The sequence below is a fragment of the Scyliorhinus torazame genome, chromosome 21 (assembly GCF_047496885.1).
Source record: "Scyliorhinus torazame isolate Kashiwa2021f chromosome 21, sScyTor2.1, whole genome shotgun sequence".
In the NCBI taxonomy this organism is placed as follows: domain Eukaryota; kingdom Metazoa; phylum Chordata; class Chondrichthyes; order Carcharhiniformes; family Scyliorhinidae; genus Scyliorhinus; species Scyliorhinus torazame.
Window position 1 is genome coordinate 85,266,769 of NC_092727.1, and position 17,272 is coordinate 85,284,040.

The following is a 17,272-nucleotide window of genomic DNA, read 5'->3' on the forward strand; positions in this document are numbered from 1 at the left end:
AACCACCCTTTCCTCTACATCTCAGGAACTTTTCGGAGGCCGATAGAAAACCCCTAACAGGGTGAAAAGGAACCTCAGCCCATACTACCTCAGGAGATGCGTCCTCATCAAACGTCCTTTCTGCCACCTTCACTGAGCTTACTGAAATATCTAAACCCCGGCACCTGCAACAACCATTCCTGTCCCTGCTCTATCCATGGCTCCGAAATGGCCACAACATCGAAATCCTAGGTACCAACCCATGCCGCACGTTCACCCACCTTCTTCCGGATGCTCCTGGCATTGAAGAAGACACACTTTAAACCACCTTCCTGCCTGCCGGTACACTCCTGCAACTTTGAAACCTTACACATGACCTCACTACTCTCAACCTCCTGTATACTGGAGCTACAATTCAGGTTCCCAAGCCCCTGCTGAACTAGTTTAAACCCTCCCGAAGAGCATTAGCAAATTTCCCCCCCAGGATGTTGGTACCCCTCTGGTCCAGGTGTAGACCATCCCGTTTGTAGAGGTCCCACCGACCCCAGAATGAGCCCCAGTTATCCAGAAATCTGAAACCCTCCCTCCTTCACCATTCCTGTAGCCACGCGTTCAACTCCTCTCTCTCCCTATTCCTTGTCTCGCTATCACGTGGCACGGGTAACAACCCAGAGATAATAACTCTGTTTGTCGTAGATCTAAGTTTCCACCCTAGCTCCCTGAATTCCTGCCTTACGTCCCTATCCCTTTTCCTACCTATGTCGTTGGTACCTATGTGGACCACAACTTGGGGCTGCTCCCCCTCCCCCTTAAGGATCCCGAAAACACGATCCGAGACATCACACACCCTGGCACCTGGGAGGCAACACACCAACTCTCTCGTTCCCACAGAATCTCCTATCTATCCCCCAAACTATGGAGTCTCCAATGACTAATGCTCTACTCCTCTCTACCCTTCCCTTCTGAGCAACAGGGACAGACTCTGTGCCAGAGACCTGTACCCCCGTGGCTTACCCCTGGTAAGTCGTCATCCCCAACAGTATCCAAAGCGGCATATTTGTTACTAAGGGGAACGACCACAGGGGATCCCTGTACTGACTGCTTCCTCCCAGCCCCTCTCACCATCACCCATCTATCTTGATTCGTCGGAGTAACTACATCCCTGAAGCTTCTATCTATGACCACCTCTGCCTCCCGAATGATCCGAAGTTCATCCAGCTCCAGCTCCCTAATGCGATTTCTGAAGAGTTGGAGATGGGTGCACTTCTCACAGATGAAATCAGCAGGGACACCGATGGCGTCCCTCACCTCAAACATTCTGCAGGAGGAACATTTCAGTACCTTCCCTACCATCCCCTCTAGATAAAAAAGAAAAAGAAAGAAAGAGCTTATCTGTTATTCACTCCCCTTCTCAGCAAGCACTCACTCAGCAACCTCTGCGCCCCGCACGATAACACCTGAGGGAAAATAAAAGAAAAACTACTTACCAGTCACCAGCCTTACCTGCAGGCTGTGACATCACGGTTGAACTTATTTCGACTTCTATCTGCCCTCGAGCCTTCCTCTTGATCTTTACAGCGGTTGGGTTTTTTTTGGTTAGAGGAGGCTGTAGGGAGGGAAACACTGAAGAAGTGTTTCGGGTTTAAGTGTCACTTGACAACAGCTCCTCCACGAACCACCTTCAAGTTACGGTGAGCACACAGATGTATGCTAATTTCCCCCGCAACAGCCAATCAGCAGCTCTGCTCTACTGCCCTCTGCTGGATGCTTGTCTTCACTTGAACAGCTACGGTCTCTTGCTCAGGTACACCTTCAAGTTAGGGTGAGCACATGGATGTATGCAAATTTCCCCGGCAACAGCCAATCATCAGCTCCGCTCTACTGCCCTCTGCTGGTTGCTTGTCTTCACTTGAACAGCTAGGGTCTCTTGCTCAGGTACACCTTCAAGTTAGGGTGAGCACACAGGCGTATGCAAATTTCCCCTGGAACAGCCAATCAGTAGCTCCGCTCTACTGCCCTCTGCTGGATGCTTGTCTTCACTTGAACAGCTAGGGTCTCTTGCTCAGGTACACCTTCAAGTTAGGGTGAGCACACTGACGTATGCAAATTTCCCCCGCAACAGTCAATCAGCAGCTCCGCTTCTACTGCCCTCTGCTGAAGATGGGGCGGTATTGAAAGTACTGGTGGAGGAGACGATTACACCGGTCAGGGCGGCGGAATTGAGCGCAGCGGCGGAGGTGCGGGAGCAGGGTGAGACACTGAAGGAAGTGGAAGAGGCATTATCGCAGCACAGTGATCAACCCCTCTCGATGAGAAAGGAGCTGCAGAGGGTGATAGAGACCAACAATGTTCTGCGAGCCAACATGGAAGACCTGGAAAACAGATCCAGGCAGCAGAATCTGAGGATCGTGGGTCTGCCTGAAGGGGTGGAAGGCCTGAGGCCGACGGAGTATTTTGCCATGATGTTGACAAATTGGGGGAGGGGGACGATCCCTCTCAATACGAACTGGATTGGGCTCATAAGTCATGGATGCCTATACCAAAGGCGAGTGAGCCGCCAAGAGTAGTGACTGTTTGTTTCCGTAGGTACAGCATGAAGGAGAGGTTCCTGTGCTGGGCAAAGCAGAAACGAGTGGTGCAGTGGGCTGGAGCTGGTATACGCATATACCAGGACTTTACGGTGGAGCTGGCGAGGAGGCGGGCGGCCTTTGGCCAGGTGAAGAAGGCACTGTACAACAGCAAGGTGCAGTGCGGCATAGTGTATCCAGCTAAGTTGAGGGTGACCTACAAATCCAAGGACTTTTATTTTGGGATGGCGGAAGCGGCGGAGGCAGAGGAGATGGCAGAAGGACTGTGGCAGAATTGAGAAATGGGACTGAGAGCTGGTCTTGTTCTGATGTAGTCTCATGTAACTTCATTTTTTTACTGCGTGTTGGTGTATGTACTAAATGAGTCGACGCTGTATATATTTGGACAAGGGAAGTGTTGGGACTTTCATTTGCAAAGATGGTTCTTTGGGGCTTGGGTGTGTATGCTGGGGTTGTGTGCTAAAGGGGATTTCTTTGTTTCCCTGGGACCGGGCAGGGGGGAAGGAGACTCTGGCGGGGGCCTCCACACTGGCTGGTTTAAGCCGGCCAGTGAACGGGAGTGAGGTGGGGGGAGGGGCTGCGGCCAGCGGAGCCTGGGAGAACAGGTTTCGATGAGTCTAGCCGGGGTGAAAAGTTGGGGCAAGGAACTGATGCTAGGGGGAGGAATTTACAAGAAGAAGCGGAGGGGAGGAATCTGTGTGTGTGTGTAGGGTGGGGGGGGGGGTCTATAATTCATGGGTGTCATTCACAGCACACTTTCGGGGATTGGATGGCTTTGAATATTATGGGAGGGGGTTGGGGGGGTGGAATATATATGTTCATGGGGGCTGTTTAGCACAGGGCTAAATCGCTGGCTTTGGAAGCAGACCAAGGCAGGCCAGCAGCACGGTTCAATTCCCGTACCAGCCTCCCCGAACAGGCGCCGGAATGTGGCGACTAGGGGCTTTTCACAGTAACTTCATTTGAAGCCTACTTGTGACAATAAGCGATTTTCATGTTTCATGGTGACCATAGGCGATTCCTTTTTCTTTTTTCTTTTTTTTTCTTGGGAGGTTTCTTGTTATTCGATGCTTATGTTGTCATGCGGACTGTTGTTTGGGGGTTGGTGGGAGGATGGGATCGTTGTTGTTAATAAGTATTGTATTCGTTACCTTTTACTGTTTGTTGGTGTGTAAATTTTGAAAATGTGAAAAAGGAGAATAACTTTTTTTTAAAAAACTTGTATAAAATGAGTGTAATTTAATTTAACAATAATTGCTACTGTACTAACATTAGTGTCAGACGACATCTATTCTTCTCAGTGCTCGTACTGTTTACCATTCAAATCAGCAAGTCAGTCTTCTCATTCTTCCTCATCGAATTACTGATTCTCCAATTTTATGCTGCACTAGCCCTGTAGATGTTGATGTGTTTTGTTGGGTTATGTTTGCAAAAACACCATCAATACCACTCGTGCCTCATCTGACTTACCATTCTTAACTGCTGCAGGTTAGTGGTGAACCATAGCGCATTGATAATTGCAATGCACTTGCCAACTATCGTTTCCTTGGATGGCATGCAAGTTGGTGGCCAGTCAGAAATTAGCAACATACGTTGATGTTCTCTCTGGTCAAAGTCCTGTGTGGTGTTTAAATGGTTCACTGCTCCAAGTACATAATGCATCGAGCAAATGACAGGTGAAATGGGTCCCATTTCCTCATGAAGCTGGTCCATAGGTCAAGTCACTGGAAATGTACAGCACAGAAGAGACCATTTGGCCCATTGGGTTTGTGTTGGCGAGAGAAGTGCTATGCAGCCTAATTCTACTTTCCAATTACTCCGTGGCCCTTGTAGTTTACAGTTCCTCATGTGCGTATTCAAGTTTTTTTGGAATAGCACGAGGATTTCTGCCTCTCACCCTCTTTGTCAGGCAATCGGCTTGAGCTACCTGAATGCTTTAAATTGCGCCCTTAGAAATCTTTTCATCACTGGGGAGCTGAACTCGCCGGCGAGACGGGCACCTCCGAGATCAAGCTGCCATTTTTAAAGCATGCCCCATCTCTAAATAAGCTTGAGGGTCCCCCACACCTCCACCCAAGGACAATTTCACCACCCCCGCAGCACTCATGAGCATTACCATGTCCCCCCTCCCCAAATGAGGTGACCCGGCAATGGGGTCGCTGAGGGGCCCCCCTTTTCAGGACACCCATCCCCCCAACCTTTATGAGGCACACTCATACCCACCCTTCACTCCCCAACCCTTCATATGCCCCTCACGTCCTCTTTCATGGGCGTGGCCCCATCAGGCCCCAGCTGTTTGCAGTGCCACTTTGGCACACAAGCATCTTGGAACTATCACCCTGGCAGTGCCCCTGTGAGCCTAGTAGTGCCACCCGGGCACCTTGGCAGTGCCAGGGCAGCAGTGCCAAGGTGCCACCCTGGGTGCCATCCTGGCACCTTGGCATGCTCCGATTTGCGAGTGTTGAAAATCTCGCGAGCGGCCTCTTGCAGGATTTAATGGCCTCACCGCGTCCCGAGTTGGGCGGAACAAGGCCGTTCAATTGGGCCCTGTATTTCAGAACTACTTCATTAGATGTAATATACTATGGGACATTGAGGTCATGAAGCAAGTTAAAGGCATGCAAGTTCTTTTTCCCAGGAAAAGATTAGAGGGTGGGTAAAACACTTGGCATTAACCAATGAGTGAATCTGCAACCATCTAACCATCAATTAGAGAACTGATTGAAAAGCAGGCCTTGGGCCCACCCCTTCTCAAGCAAAATCATTGAGCCATCAGGAAACTCTTTTTCCTAACTATTGGCCAATTTTATTGAAGGACTTGCTATTGACCTTTGTTAAACTCTCTAATTTATCATGTGGTTGGTACACAGGAATAAACATGCTGGTGTGATAGCCGGTAGATAACCGAACATTTGACAACCCCTTTAGCCTGCGGGCATACGAGTCTGAAAGTGTCCTTTCTTGTCTGATCTCAGAACCTAAGCAAACTCAGGCCCAGTTAGTACTTAGATGGGAGATTTCCTGGGAATACTGGGTGCAGTAGGCCTTCTGTGGCTACATTTGTGGCTGAGTGTCCCTGGAGAGGGAGCATTCACTGTACAATGGCACCATCAAGACCTTCTGTGCCATTGGGCACCGCAGGGGCTGGGTGCTTTATTGACCCCTTTAATCACATTTTGATTTGATATTTTAAGTCTCATTTGTGATTCGCTTTTTGCTTAAGGCAGTTTCCCTTTAAGGGACTGTCCTTTTAATTTGTCCCTCAGTTTATTTGATTTAGTTTACTTGGTCATTTGTGTTAATCAAAATGGTTGAAAACCCCTTCACTTTTAATTCTTCACTTTGCTGAAGCATGTGAAACATTTTGATGCTAAATGAATGAGGCAAACTCAGGAATGAGGTAAAATCTAGCAATGAGCAATCCTTAGTAAAGCATTAAGCACTTCACTCTGAGATCATTAACATCCACCCCTTTTGGCATGTTTAGTTTATCTGTGGTAGTCACCTATTGTGTGTATGCATACCTGTGAGTTTTTCTTTACCTGGAGTATGTACCATCCAATGAAAGGAAAGGGTTCTTAGAATTCTTCTGTCAGTGTGTTGCTCTCATTTCAAGGTGGCTTTTTAAATATTACCTTATTGACCTCCTTCATTTCTACACGAACAACACTCAATTGTGTGAAGTCTTGGTAGTGTTTACTGTGTATGAACATGTTAGTAGATTCATTGCACTGTTTAAGCAGGATTACTTCTGGAATGTTACAATTTAAAGGCTTACCAGTTAGTTTGTTCTAACCAAGGCATACATATTCCGGGGACTGGCTCTGGTACCCCCACTGCTGCCTAGAGAAAAGCCCTGGATTTAGAAACATAATGAAAGTTGCCAGATTCACAGATGTTGGAAGCAACCAAGGAACTATAGCAGGGCCTGCAAATATCATAGAAGTGCGAAGAGGTTGTTAAGCGATATTCTTTCACAGGATATGCTATACCAGCTAGCAGACCCAGGGCTGATGGACTCCACACTGATCCTATCTAGCTATTTTGGAGCAGGATGGACCAATCAAAAAGAATGTTCGAACCATATTTCCAAATGGCTATTCTGCTGCTGAAGCTATCTATTGCTCAGGCTGGGTGATAGCTTGATTCAATGTTGAGTCGTGTTACCCTCAAAGTGGTGGAGGAAAGGGTCTTGAGGCTAATGTCAAAGGACTCAATTATAAGCAAGTGAACAATTTGAACTCTTCAGCGGGAAAGAGAGGAGTTGGAGTTATTTCAAGAGGTAATTGTGGGGTAACTGTCACTTTCTGTGGTATATATGGGAAGCCATTCTGATTGTATTATCCAAAAGCAAAATGCTGCTGTTGGAGATGTCATAACCTGAACTCTTTCTGTCTCCACAGTTGTTGCCAGGCCTAATGTGTATTTCCAGCATTTTCTATGTTTAATTCAGAATGTGTTTCTGTTAATTAACTGTATTCATGAGTGAATATTGTGTTCACTTCCTCCTCCACCCACATCACTGACCTTCAATTGTGCGTTTCTTTCATTCACCTATTCAGTCCTGTTCTTAGTACTTTTTCAAAATCTTCTTTCAGGTTCATCCCCATCGAGGAAGAAGATGGCTTCTAAACCAGGTGATATTTCTGACTTCCGGTTGAAGAGTTGTGATTTCACGTTTATGGATGGGGACCACAGTACGGGCCATGGTTTTTCAGGGAGGGGGAGTTTGGAGTTGTGAGTTTCGCAGTTGGCTCTGACTGTGCTCCAGTGGGTTAAATGGAAGGAATGAGCTCCACACTTAGCATTGCATGAAGCTCCTAGGAATTGGATTTCTTGTGCAGCTGACATGTTCGGCACGATTCAAATAAAAGGGAACAAAGTCCCATAGGGAACGCATTTAGCCACCTGTTTCACAGCGCTCGCAGTGCAGAGAAACACACGGCAAAACAACACCACTTGCATTAAATAAGGGGCCTCAGCGGGGAACGTGTGGTCGAGGCCACATAGCCCCGTTTCCAACTCCTCAGTATGGCGAGAGATCACAATGCCATTTTTAAATGCCATTCCAATTTCCGAGGCCCCCAAGGGGACCCCCGGCAAGCCCCAACGCGCTATGGGAAGGTCCCCCCCCCCCCCCCCAACACCGCAGCAGGGCACTCTTGGCCTGATCAGAAAACACAAAAAGAACAGTTTGGCATCTTGGCAGTGCCAACCTAGCACCCTGGCAGTGCATCTGCCTGGCAGTGCAACCTGAAAGTGCCAGGGTGTGTGGGCTACATCAACAGTGCCAGGTTGTCCAAAGGGCAAACGGCTGGGGGCCTCCGAAGCCCTGGGAGACCCCCATGAGTTCCGTTCCATCTTGTCTCCGTGGGGACCAGTACTGAACAGCACTCACCCGAGGTCTCCGACGTGAAGGGAATAGATTCAAGGCCTCGAGCACCTCGGGAATCTGCATGTTAAAGTGAGACTAGTTGTCTCGCTCTAATAACAGATTTGCTCAAAAGTGATCCCACTCATAATGGGCAGGATTTACATCGCAACTCCTCACGAGATCGCATAAGATCTCATGAGGCGTTGTGAGCAGGGTAGATCCCGGGAGTGGGGTCTCGTGGCTTTTATCGGCCATGCTGTGCCGCAGCGAGCTGCTTTTTGGGTGCAGCGTGGTCATTGGATCGTGTCCATTGTATCAGTTTGTTTCTAAAATGCTTTCCCAATCTCTCACTGGAATGTGAGGAAAGGCAGTTGTTAAATTGTACAGTCATTGGGGGTGCACAGTCATTGAGGGGGGGTTCGGTTAGCTTAGTTGGCTGGATAGCTGGTTCGTGATGTGGAGCGACGTCGACGGCGCAGGTTCAATTCCTGCTCTTGCTGAGATTATCCATGTAGGTCCCGCCTTCGCAACCTTGCTCCTCACCTGTGTCTGGTGATCCTCAGGTTAAATCACCACCAGTCAGCTCAAAGGGGAGGGCAGCCTATGGTCCTTGGTGACTCTCATTTTCACAGTTATTGAATATAGTTAATCATTTGACTGTCACAGTTTCAGTAGAATCTGACCAAATTTCACAGTGAGACGATGACATACAATTCAGCTCCTGGATGGACCAGACGAATAATCTTCCACTACTTCCTTATAAACAATCCTCATTTATTATCTTGTGTGAACATTTATCCAACATGGCAATCTAACCATACAAAATAGAAATATCAGTTTAGACCATTTCTGTAATCAACAAAACGTGCAATTTCAACAAGTTTTAATTACAGTTTTTAGAAGAAGTTGAGTCACACAAAATGACATTGACATGTTATGGAGTAATTTTGGTTGATCGGATGATTTTCACATGTGAACATGAATCATTTTTCCCTCATTTCCAATGAATTATCTTAACTCCAAACTCCTACAACATAGATCAATTTGTTTCATTTCATAACCCATTGCGATTTGTCAGAGTTGCAGTTAGTTTTACTATCTCCAGGTCCTGTGCTTCAAAATAATTAATTGCTTTAAGATTTTACTATGAGATTATCTAGAAAGGTGCAATATAAATACAGGTCTCTTTATGTGCGAGACGTTGACACTGGCTGGGATTTTGTTCGCTGTGGGTGCAAATGACAACGCGAGCACAAAATCCCACGAGAGTCAAATATATGGAAATCTCGCCAGTGAGATCTTGCGGCATGATTGTCCCCGCCGCCCGTCAGTAAGGTTGGAAACCTCACTTAAAAAATTTACATCTGATTAATAATCTTTATTAGTGTCACAAGTTGGTTTACATTAACACTGCAATGAAGTTACTATGAAAAGCCCCTAGTCACCACATTCTGGCGCCTGTTCGGGTACACAGAGGGAGAATTCAGGATTTCCAATTGACCTAACAAGCACGTCTTTCGGGACTTGTGGGAGGAAACTGAAGCACCCGGAGGAAACCCACGCGGATACGGGGGAGAATGTGCAGACACCACACAGGCAGTGACCTAAGCCGGGAATCAAACCCGGATCTCTGGCGTTGTGAAGCAAGTGCTAACCATTGTGCTGCCGTGGCGCCTGCTGCATTGTCCAGCCCACATTGGGATTTCCCCCCTCGCCAACATGACATCAGGTTGGTGAGGTTTGCGACAGATCTGGCGTATTGTGAACCAGGTGAAGAGACCATGCCGGGGACATACAGGTAGATATTGCCACCGGGAGAGAGGGACATGCCTAGGCACTGCCAGGGGATAGTGCTGGGGGCAGTTCCCGGGGAGGTTGCCCATATCTTTTTTTTTGAATAGGAGATCGGGGTGTTCTTTATAAATGGAGTCCCGACTCTGGAAACTCGACGTTGCTGGCTTTGTTCTAGCCCCGCCCACCAGTGTGACATGCCTGTTGACTTTATCCGCTCTTAAGTTCTGGGCAATATGGTGAGAAAAACTGGCTTTGCAGCCAGCGAGCTACATGCTGATTTTCCTCATCCGAACCAGCACTTAGACGGAAAATATGAAAATTCCACAAATTGTCTGAATTAATGTCCTTTTACACTTGACTTTACAGGCCGTTTGGCACCACAGGATTGGTAACAGGATAATTGGGAAATCATAAGCGGCAATGACAACACTGTTAGGTGGATTTCCAGAAGGCATTTGATAGGGTGCTGCCCAAGAGATGTTATACAAGATTAGGGCTCATGGGATTGAGAGTAATATGTTACAATCAAATGCAGATTGTTTTCTGTTTGTTAACCAGAGTGTTAGAATCAACAGCTCATTCTCAAGATGGCAGGATGTAATCGATGAAATGCCACAAGGGTAGAACTTTTTCTAAATTTACAGTACCCAATTATATTTTTCCAATTAAGGGGCAATTTAGAGTGGCCAATCCACCTACCCTGCACATCTTTGGGTTGTGGGGGTGAGACCCAAGGAGACACAGGGGGAATGTGCAAATTCGACATGGACAGTGACCCAAGGCCGCGATCGAACCCAGGTCCTCGGCGCTGTGAGGCAGCAGAGCTAACCACTGTGCCACCGTGCCGCCCTATGCCACAAGGATTGATGCTTGGGCCTCAGCTACTTACAATTTCTATCAATGGCTGGGATGACGAGGCTGAGTGAAATAGATCCATGTTTGCTAGCAATAAATACTTAAGCTGCGGGAAGGATTCAGAGGCCCAAATTAAGTGAATGGGGAATAAGGTGAGAGATGGATTATAATGAGGGGAAGTTTGAAATTGTCCACTTCAGTAGGAAGAATTCAAAAGCAGGATTGTTGTAGAAGGTGGGAGAATAGCAATTATTGGAAATCAAAAGGATTTGGCGTTCTTGTACATGAAAAGTTAACAGACAAGTACATCAGGTTAGGAAGACAAATGGCGAGCCTTTATTGCAAGGGGTTGGAATAACAGTGAGGAAGTCTTGCTGCAATGTGACACCCCATTCAGTGACACCACGAGTACAATGTACAACTTAGCTCTGGGTAACTCTGTTCCACAGGCTCAGGATCAGGCTGGGACCCAGCTGGGGCTGGGATCCAGCAGCTGTCTGACTGTCTGGAAGTTCCTGCCTCCACCTGATGTACATCAGCTGCAGTGTGGTGCTCACTAGATTGTGCCCCCGAAGCCTGAACACTAACGCTTCCCACCAAGGTGTGTGTATCTGCACTGGTGGAGGGTGGGGATGGCAGCTGTGCCACGACTATAATGGTGGCAGCCTCGGTGCACTCCTCCGAAGTGGTCTCCTGAGAAGCTGGAGAGGGGCTGCCCAGAATAGGCCGGCACTGTCGGCTGGGGGAGATTGGACATGTGGTTAGTTGGAGGGATGGGTCAGTCAATAACAACTCGTGTATGACAGGTCCTTTGGCTGGGGCCCGGTGGTTCCTTACCTCTGTGGCATCCGCCAGCCTCCACGTGAGTGATCGATTTGTCCTCGACCAGACTAGTCACCTCCAGGACACACACCTCGAAGGTGGTGAAGATTCTTGGGTTTGGCAGCCCTCTGCCAGTCTGGGACCTCTTCGGGAGAGGTTTTCCTGAGGAGACACGGGGAGCATCGTTAGCCACATGCGTGGTTCACAGTGGTGGGAGGGTGGGTGTGTAGGGAGGGTTGGGTTGGGGGGTAGGTTGAAGGGAGAGGGGGGTGGGTTGTGGATCACATCTAGAGTTGGGGCGGGGCGGTGTGGATGCTCCCTGAGGAGGGGGGGGGGGATATTGGTGCCTACTCACTCATGCTGCCCGGTGTAGGTCGTTGACCTATTTTCGCCACTGGACTGCTCACACTCACTGAGCTCACAGCGGCCACCACCTCTGCCCAGGCAACACTTAATCTTTCCGGAGAATCGCGCCCTAATCTCGTGTTGTCAATATCTCCACTGAGACTAGGCTAGATCCCATCATTTTGCTGGAAGGAAATTTGGGAATCGCAATTGAAATTATACCGTGCATAAAAGATTTTCTGGATTTAAGGCTCCTTTCGCAAGGCAGCATGTTGTAAATGTAATTCTAATCTCCATACCTCACCATAACTTCAGGGGATAAATAGTATTAACTAGTATTTTAAGCCCTACGTGAACAAATGCCTTTAGTGGAAATGGTAAATGAAACAGCTTGAATGAGTTTGACCTTTGTTTGTCCTTCCGTTACAGTGGAGCCTCCTCAGTTAGTGGATCTCCAGACACACTTGAAGGTAAAGGCAGGACAACAGGCAGAGCTGTATGTTGGGATTATAGGAGCTCCGCCCATTGCTGCTACATGGCTGAAACAGAAAGACCAGGTATACAAGATTAGGCCATCCATGATACAAGTTATATCATCATATCCTCGAGCAATTACATTCGAAAATTCCGAGGCAGAAGAGAGCGATTGGGAGCTCAAATCTGCTCCTTCCTTGGACCATGTAGAATTTACCTTATTGTGGAGTCCACTCCAATCATTCAATTTGTGCCAGAAGCTTTTCAGCCCTGCAAGCACTCTTGACTCAATTCAGTCCAAGACTGGATTATTGCTCCCTGCACATCTGGAAAGATTCTTAACAATTGGCTTCCAAATTTTTGGTATATTTTGTGTTTTTCACTCTCCTCTGTAATCTCTTGACTTCTTTCTTCTTATTATCCCTCTGGCTTGTGTGTTCTTTCTCTCGCACATGCTCTTGCAGTCTTTCTCAACCTTTGTTGCCTCTACCTTGCTACAAATGTGTCTGTGCTTTCCTGAACTTTCCTTTCCTCCTCCTAATCTGAAAGCATATTGTCTTCCTGTGCCACACTCCTTACACTGTCAGGTATTCCAGGAGTTCTTTTCCCAAGAACTTAGAACTAAAGAGTTCCCCGACTCCCAGTTGATTCCTCCTTCTATGACATTGAGTCTTCAAGAATGAAAGTATGGAACAACTTAATTGCTAATCACGGATTCAAATTGTCTTCCTCCTGCATCTCTTAAAGATCTGCATGAGTGTTGCTGTTGAATAGCTTTGGATTGAGACTGGGGAGTGGAAGCTCCAACTGGGACTCCATCTTAGTTTGGCATCATTAAGCGGCGCTGAATCAGAAACACTCAAGTTTTTTTCACCATACATTTGCACAACCCTTGGAATTTCTATGTTAATGACTATGGGCGAGATGTAACTGCCTTGTTGCGCCAAACTTGGTGACGTGGCAAGGCCGGTGAATCTCACGAGAGGCCTCTCACAAGATTCTCAACGCTTGTTACTCACTCACGATCTATGAACCTTGTGAAACATTGTGATTAACATATTTAAATGAGCTGTACGGCTCATATACAGCTCCCATTAGATTTCACAAGGCATGGCGAGCCGGGTAGATCCCGGAAGAGACGCTGCCGATAGTTTGCACTCCCAGTGCAGTGTGGATCTCAACCAAATTGACATTTTGAAATATTTTGGTTGAATCATTTATGGTTGAATCGCGCATGTGTATGTATTGTAGGAATATTCCTTCAGGTTGTATTACATGGATCTGTTATTTTGCTTTTTATCTCAACTGTTCACCATTTTCCGGTTTAGCTCAGTTGTCTGGACAGCTGGCTTGTGATGCAGAGCGAGGCCAGCAGTGTGGGTTCAGTTCCTGTAGCTGCTGAAGTTATTCATGAAGGTCCCACCTGCTCAATCTTGCTGAGGTGTGGTGATCTTCAGGTTAAATCGCCACCAGTCAGCTCTCCCCCTCAAAGGGGAAAACAGCCTCTGGTCATTGGGAACTATGGCAACTTGACTTTTACTTTTCACCATCTTCTCCTCTCATCAATTTACTTCAGATCTTGAATAGTTCTCGGACTTCTGTGGACACAACAGATACTGGGACCAAACTGATGATAAAGGATGTGCAAATGGATGATGCAGGGCATTACACATTAGTGGTGAAAGATCGAAATGGGAATGTGCAGCATCAGATCAGTCTGGCTGTCGTAGGTAAGTTGAGTACCAAGTGTGCGGAGGAAACTAACGTGGTGAGAAAGAATAATGATTGAAGGATGAGGTGCAAACAATTTGAGCTATTGAATTTCCACACATCTCAAGACTGCCTGCAGAATTTTATCCCAAGAGTGTGAGAAATGTTGAGCATGATTTAATGGGGCAGAAACAGTGTCCGTTTTGGACCCGTTTAGCGGGGAGTTTCTTGGTACCTGCAACGCCAAGAAAGACACCACTATTTAACATTTTTCTGGCCTCGATGAGAAATGCCCCGCCGAGGCCACACTTAACCTTCATTTCCTGCACTAACGATCACAGATCGCCAGTGCAGGAAGAGTATTTGCAGATCGGGGCACCATTTTAAATGCCACCCCAATCATTTGGACCCCCCCTCCCACTACACCCAACCTATCTCTTACGGGGTTCTCGAGCCCCCCAAAACCCACCCCAATCCCTGGCAGAGGCAATCTGACATCTTGGCACTGCCAGCCTGGCACCCTGACAGTGCCCCTGCCAGCCAGGCAGTTCATGATTGACATTACCAGGGTTCCTGGGTGGCACTGCCAGAGTGCCAGGCTGACAGTGCCAAGGAGCCTGCATTTCAGTGGGAATGTGAGGGTACCACTCTGCCCAGAGCCCGGCCTCCCAGGGGCCTCCGATGGCCTGGGAGACCCCCCAGGTGCTGTTACGCCTGGTTCACGCTTGTGGAAACCAGTGCTAAACGGCGTCAAGGCAAGGTCTCCCAGGCTCGATTGTTAGTTCCTAGGCCTTGAGACTACACAACGCAGGCATATTTAAATTAGCCTAATGGCTCACTTAAATATGCTAATGAGGGTGAGATCTAGATCGCGACTTCTTGCAAGATTAAATGACCTCGTCAAGCCACCAAGTTGGGCACAATGTCGCCATTAAATCACACCTGTTGTTTTTGTATATAACACAGTATAACTGCAGCTTAATAGATGAAGTTGTGGATTGAATGATTGATGATAACTGAACACAAAGTAGATTAGATCATGGAACAAATGCCAAATCATGTTAAAATCTAGTTTACCACTTTCCTCAGACAGGCCGGAGCCTCCAGCTGGGAGACCCTGTATCTCGGAGTTATGTCGGGATTCCCTCACCCTGTCCTGGTCTGGTCCATGTTATGATGGCGGGTGCGCTATCACGTCCTACATCATTGAGATGAAGCAATCTGGAGATTTGGAGTGGAAAACGTTGACGGATTCGTGCAGTAGCACCTCTTATCAGGTGAACTGCCTGAAGTCAGATGGAGAGTACAGCTTCCGCATATACGCAGTGAACTTGTATGGCGTTAGTGAAGTGGGCAAGGAATCCAAACCTGTTAACCTAAATAATGCAGAAGGTAAGATTTTGAATCCTATGATTTATTTTATTCTGACATGATTGACACATCTAAGTGCAGACAAACACACACAGACAGACATGCGCACACATGTGCAAATTTGGTTTATGAAAAAAAAAACTTAATTCACAAACGTTTTCCAAGTGTGTGGGATTTGGAATAGAGTTGAGTTGTGGTATTTGTTCTGCTTTGTTCATTTTCTTTTTTTTTTATAAAAGAGTAGCCAATTATTTTTATTTTTCCAATTAAGGGGCAATTTAGCATGGCCAATCCACCTAACCAGCACATCTTTGGGTTGTGGGGGTGAAACCCACGCAGACATGGGGAGAACGTGCAAACTCCACACGGACAGTGACCCAGGGCCGGGTCCTCAGTGCCGCAGTCCCAGTGCCACATGCCGCCCTGCTTTGTTAATTTTCAATATTCACCCGACACTCTCCGTAGAGAAGACTACTAACTGTTTGGGAAGAACAATTGAACAGATAGTACATCTTGGGACCTTTAGCAATACCTAATAAGTTATTAGTGATCCAGTGCACTTCAGACCACGGGACGTCTGAGTGAGCAAAGTTCCCGGTTCTCTCAGCCTATCTTCTGCTGTGTCATGATGCCATGGTCCCTGTAGCATCTCTGTAATCTGAGTCAATCTTTTAGGAGCCCACAAGAGATAGTGGGAACATAATGAGCTGATTTTCCCCTGGTCTGGCCTACATGTGATTTCACATCATGTTCCGTAACCCAGCCCCACATTTATATTTAAACATGATGAAGATAAGTTTCTTCTGACATAACTACTGCAGAATGAAATAAAAAATTACTTCTTTTTGTCTTTTGCCTTGTTCAGACTGGAACTTCCGCCACCTGCCACAAGGCATTTGTCTATCTCAGTACGCCGAGTATAATTCTCAGCGAATATATTTTTGTTAGGGGGTACAAATTGTAGCATTCAGGTTGTACTTTGGTAGATTGAATGTAGTGAAAATTCTGTTTGGTTTCCTGAGGAAAAGCAGTGCAGCGAAAGCACTGGGGGAAGGGTTCGAAACATCAATGTTTGGCCTCTTACAAGTAGGTGACCGTACCTGGCCCATTTCTGAAGTGAACTTTAAGTCTGAGACAGAATGGGCTGTTGGGAACTGTTGCTGCCATATCACTGTTCTCTTAATGCAGTAATCTATTTTCTATTTGAAGAGAAAGAAGACGAGAAGGAAGAGACAGCGTGTTGTGTGACAATAAATACGTCTCAGAAGTTGACAGATTTATACATACAGCAAGAGTGTCTCGGTGTGTAAGTGTCAACACCTTTAATTCATGTACAACTTGCTTTTTGTTTTTAATGTGGTACAAAAGCATGCTGATGTTTTAGTGCTGAGCTCCTGATGCACCGTAAACTCTCTGGTCCGGAATGCTCGAGACCAAGACGTTTGTGGATTTCAGAATTTTTGGATTACAGAATTACATTAGAATGCCTAACCACAATAATGTGAACTGGAAAACACCAGGGCCGATTCTCCGTTTGGGAGACTAAGGCCGTGATTTAACCAAAATGTTTTTGGGTGTGATTTTGGGAGAATTTGGCTGGGTGACAGCCACACTGCTATTCAACCACATTTAGTCATTTTTTGGGGCCTTGGGGAGTTTCTCCCCAGTCAAGCCCACATGTAGAAAGTTTTTCAGCACAGGGAGCTAAACCCACCGGTGAGACTGGCTCCTCCAAGATCGGGCTGTCATTTCTAAGTGAGCTTGTGGGTCTCCCACATAGCCCACCCATGAGCAGAGGGCAGTAAAGCGGAGCTGCTGATTAGTGTTGCAAGGGAAATCTGCATACCTCTGTTGTGGTCACCCTAACTTGAAGGTGTACCTGAGCTAAAGACCATAGCTGTTCGAGTGAAGACCAGCATCCAGCAGAGGGCAGTAGAGCAGAGCTGCTGATTGGTGTTGC

The 17,272-nt window shown here is 47.1% G+C and overlaps 1 protein-coding gene across 1 annotated transcript in view; it reads left to right on the forward strand.

Annotated features, from left to right (window-relative positions):
• Positions 1–16,622, forward strand: part of LOC140398060 (myosin light chain kinase, smooth muscle-like) — a 59,349-nt gene extending 42,727 nt beyond the window's left edge. The window contains exons 5-9 of the mRNA XM_072486272.1: positions 7,166–7,204; positions 12,187–12,314; positions 13,808–13,961; positions 15,031–15,333; positions 16,522–16,622. Of these exons, the coding sequence (XP_072342373.1) occupies positions 7,166–7,204; positions 12,187–12,314; positions 13,808–13,961; positions 15,031–15,333; positions 16,522–16,622 (725 nt within the window). The remainder of the gene's footprint in view (positions 1–7,165; positions 7,205–12,186; positions 12,315–13,807; positions 13,962–15,030; positions 15,334–16,521) is intronic.
• Positions 16,623–17,272: the final 650 nt, after the last annotated feature.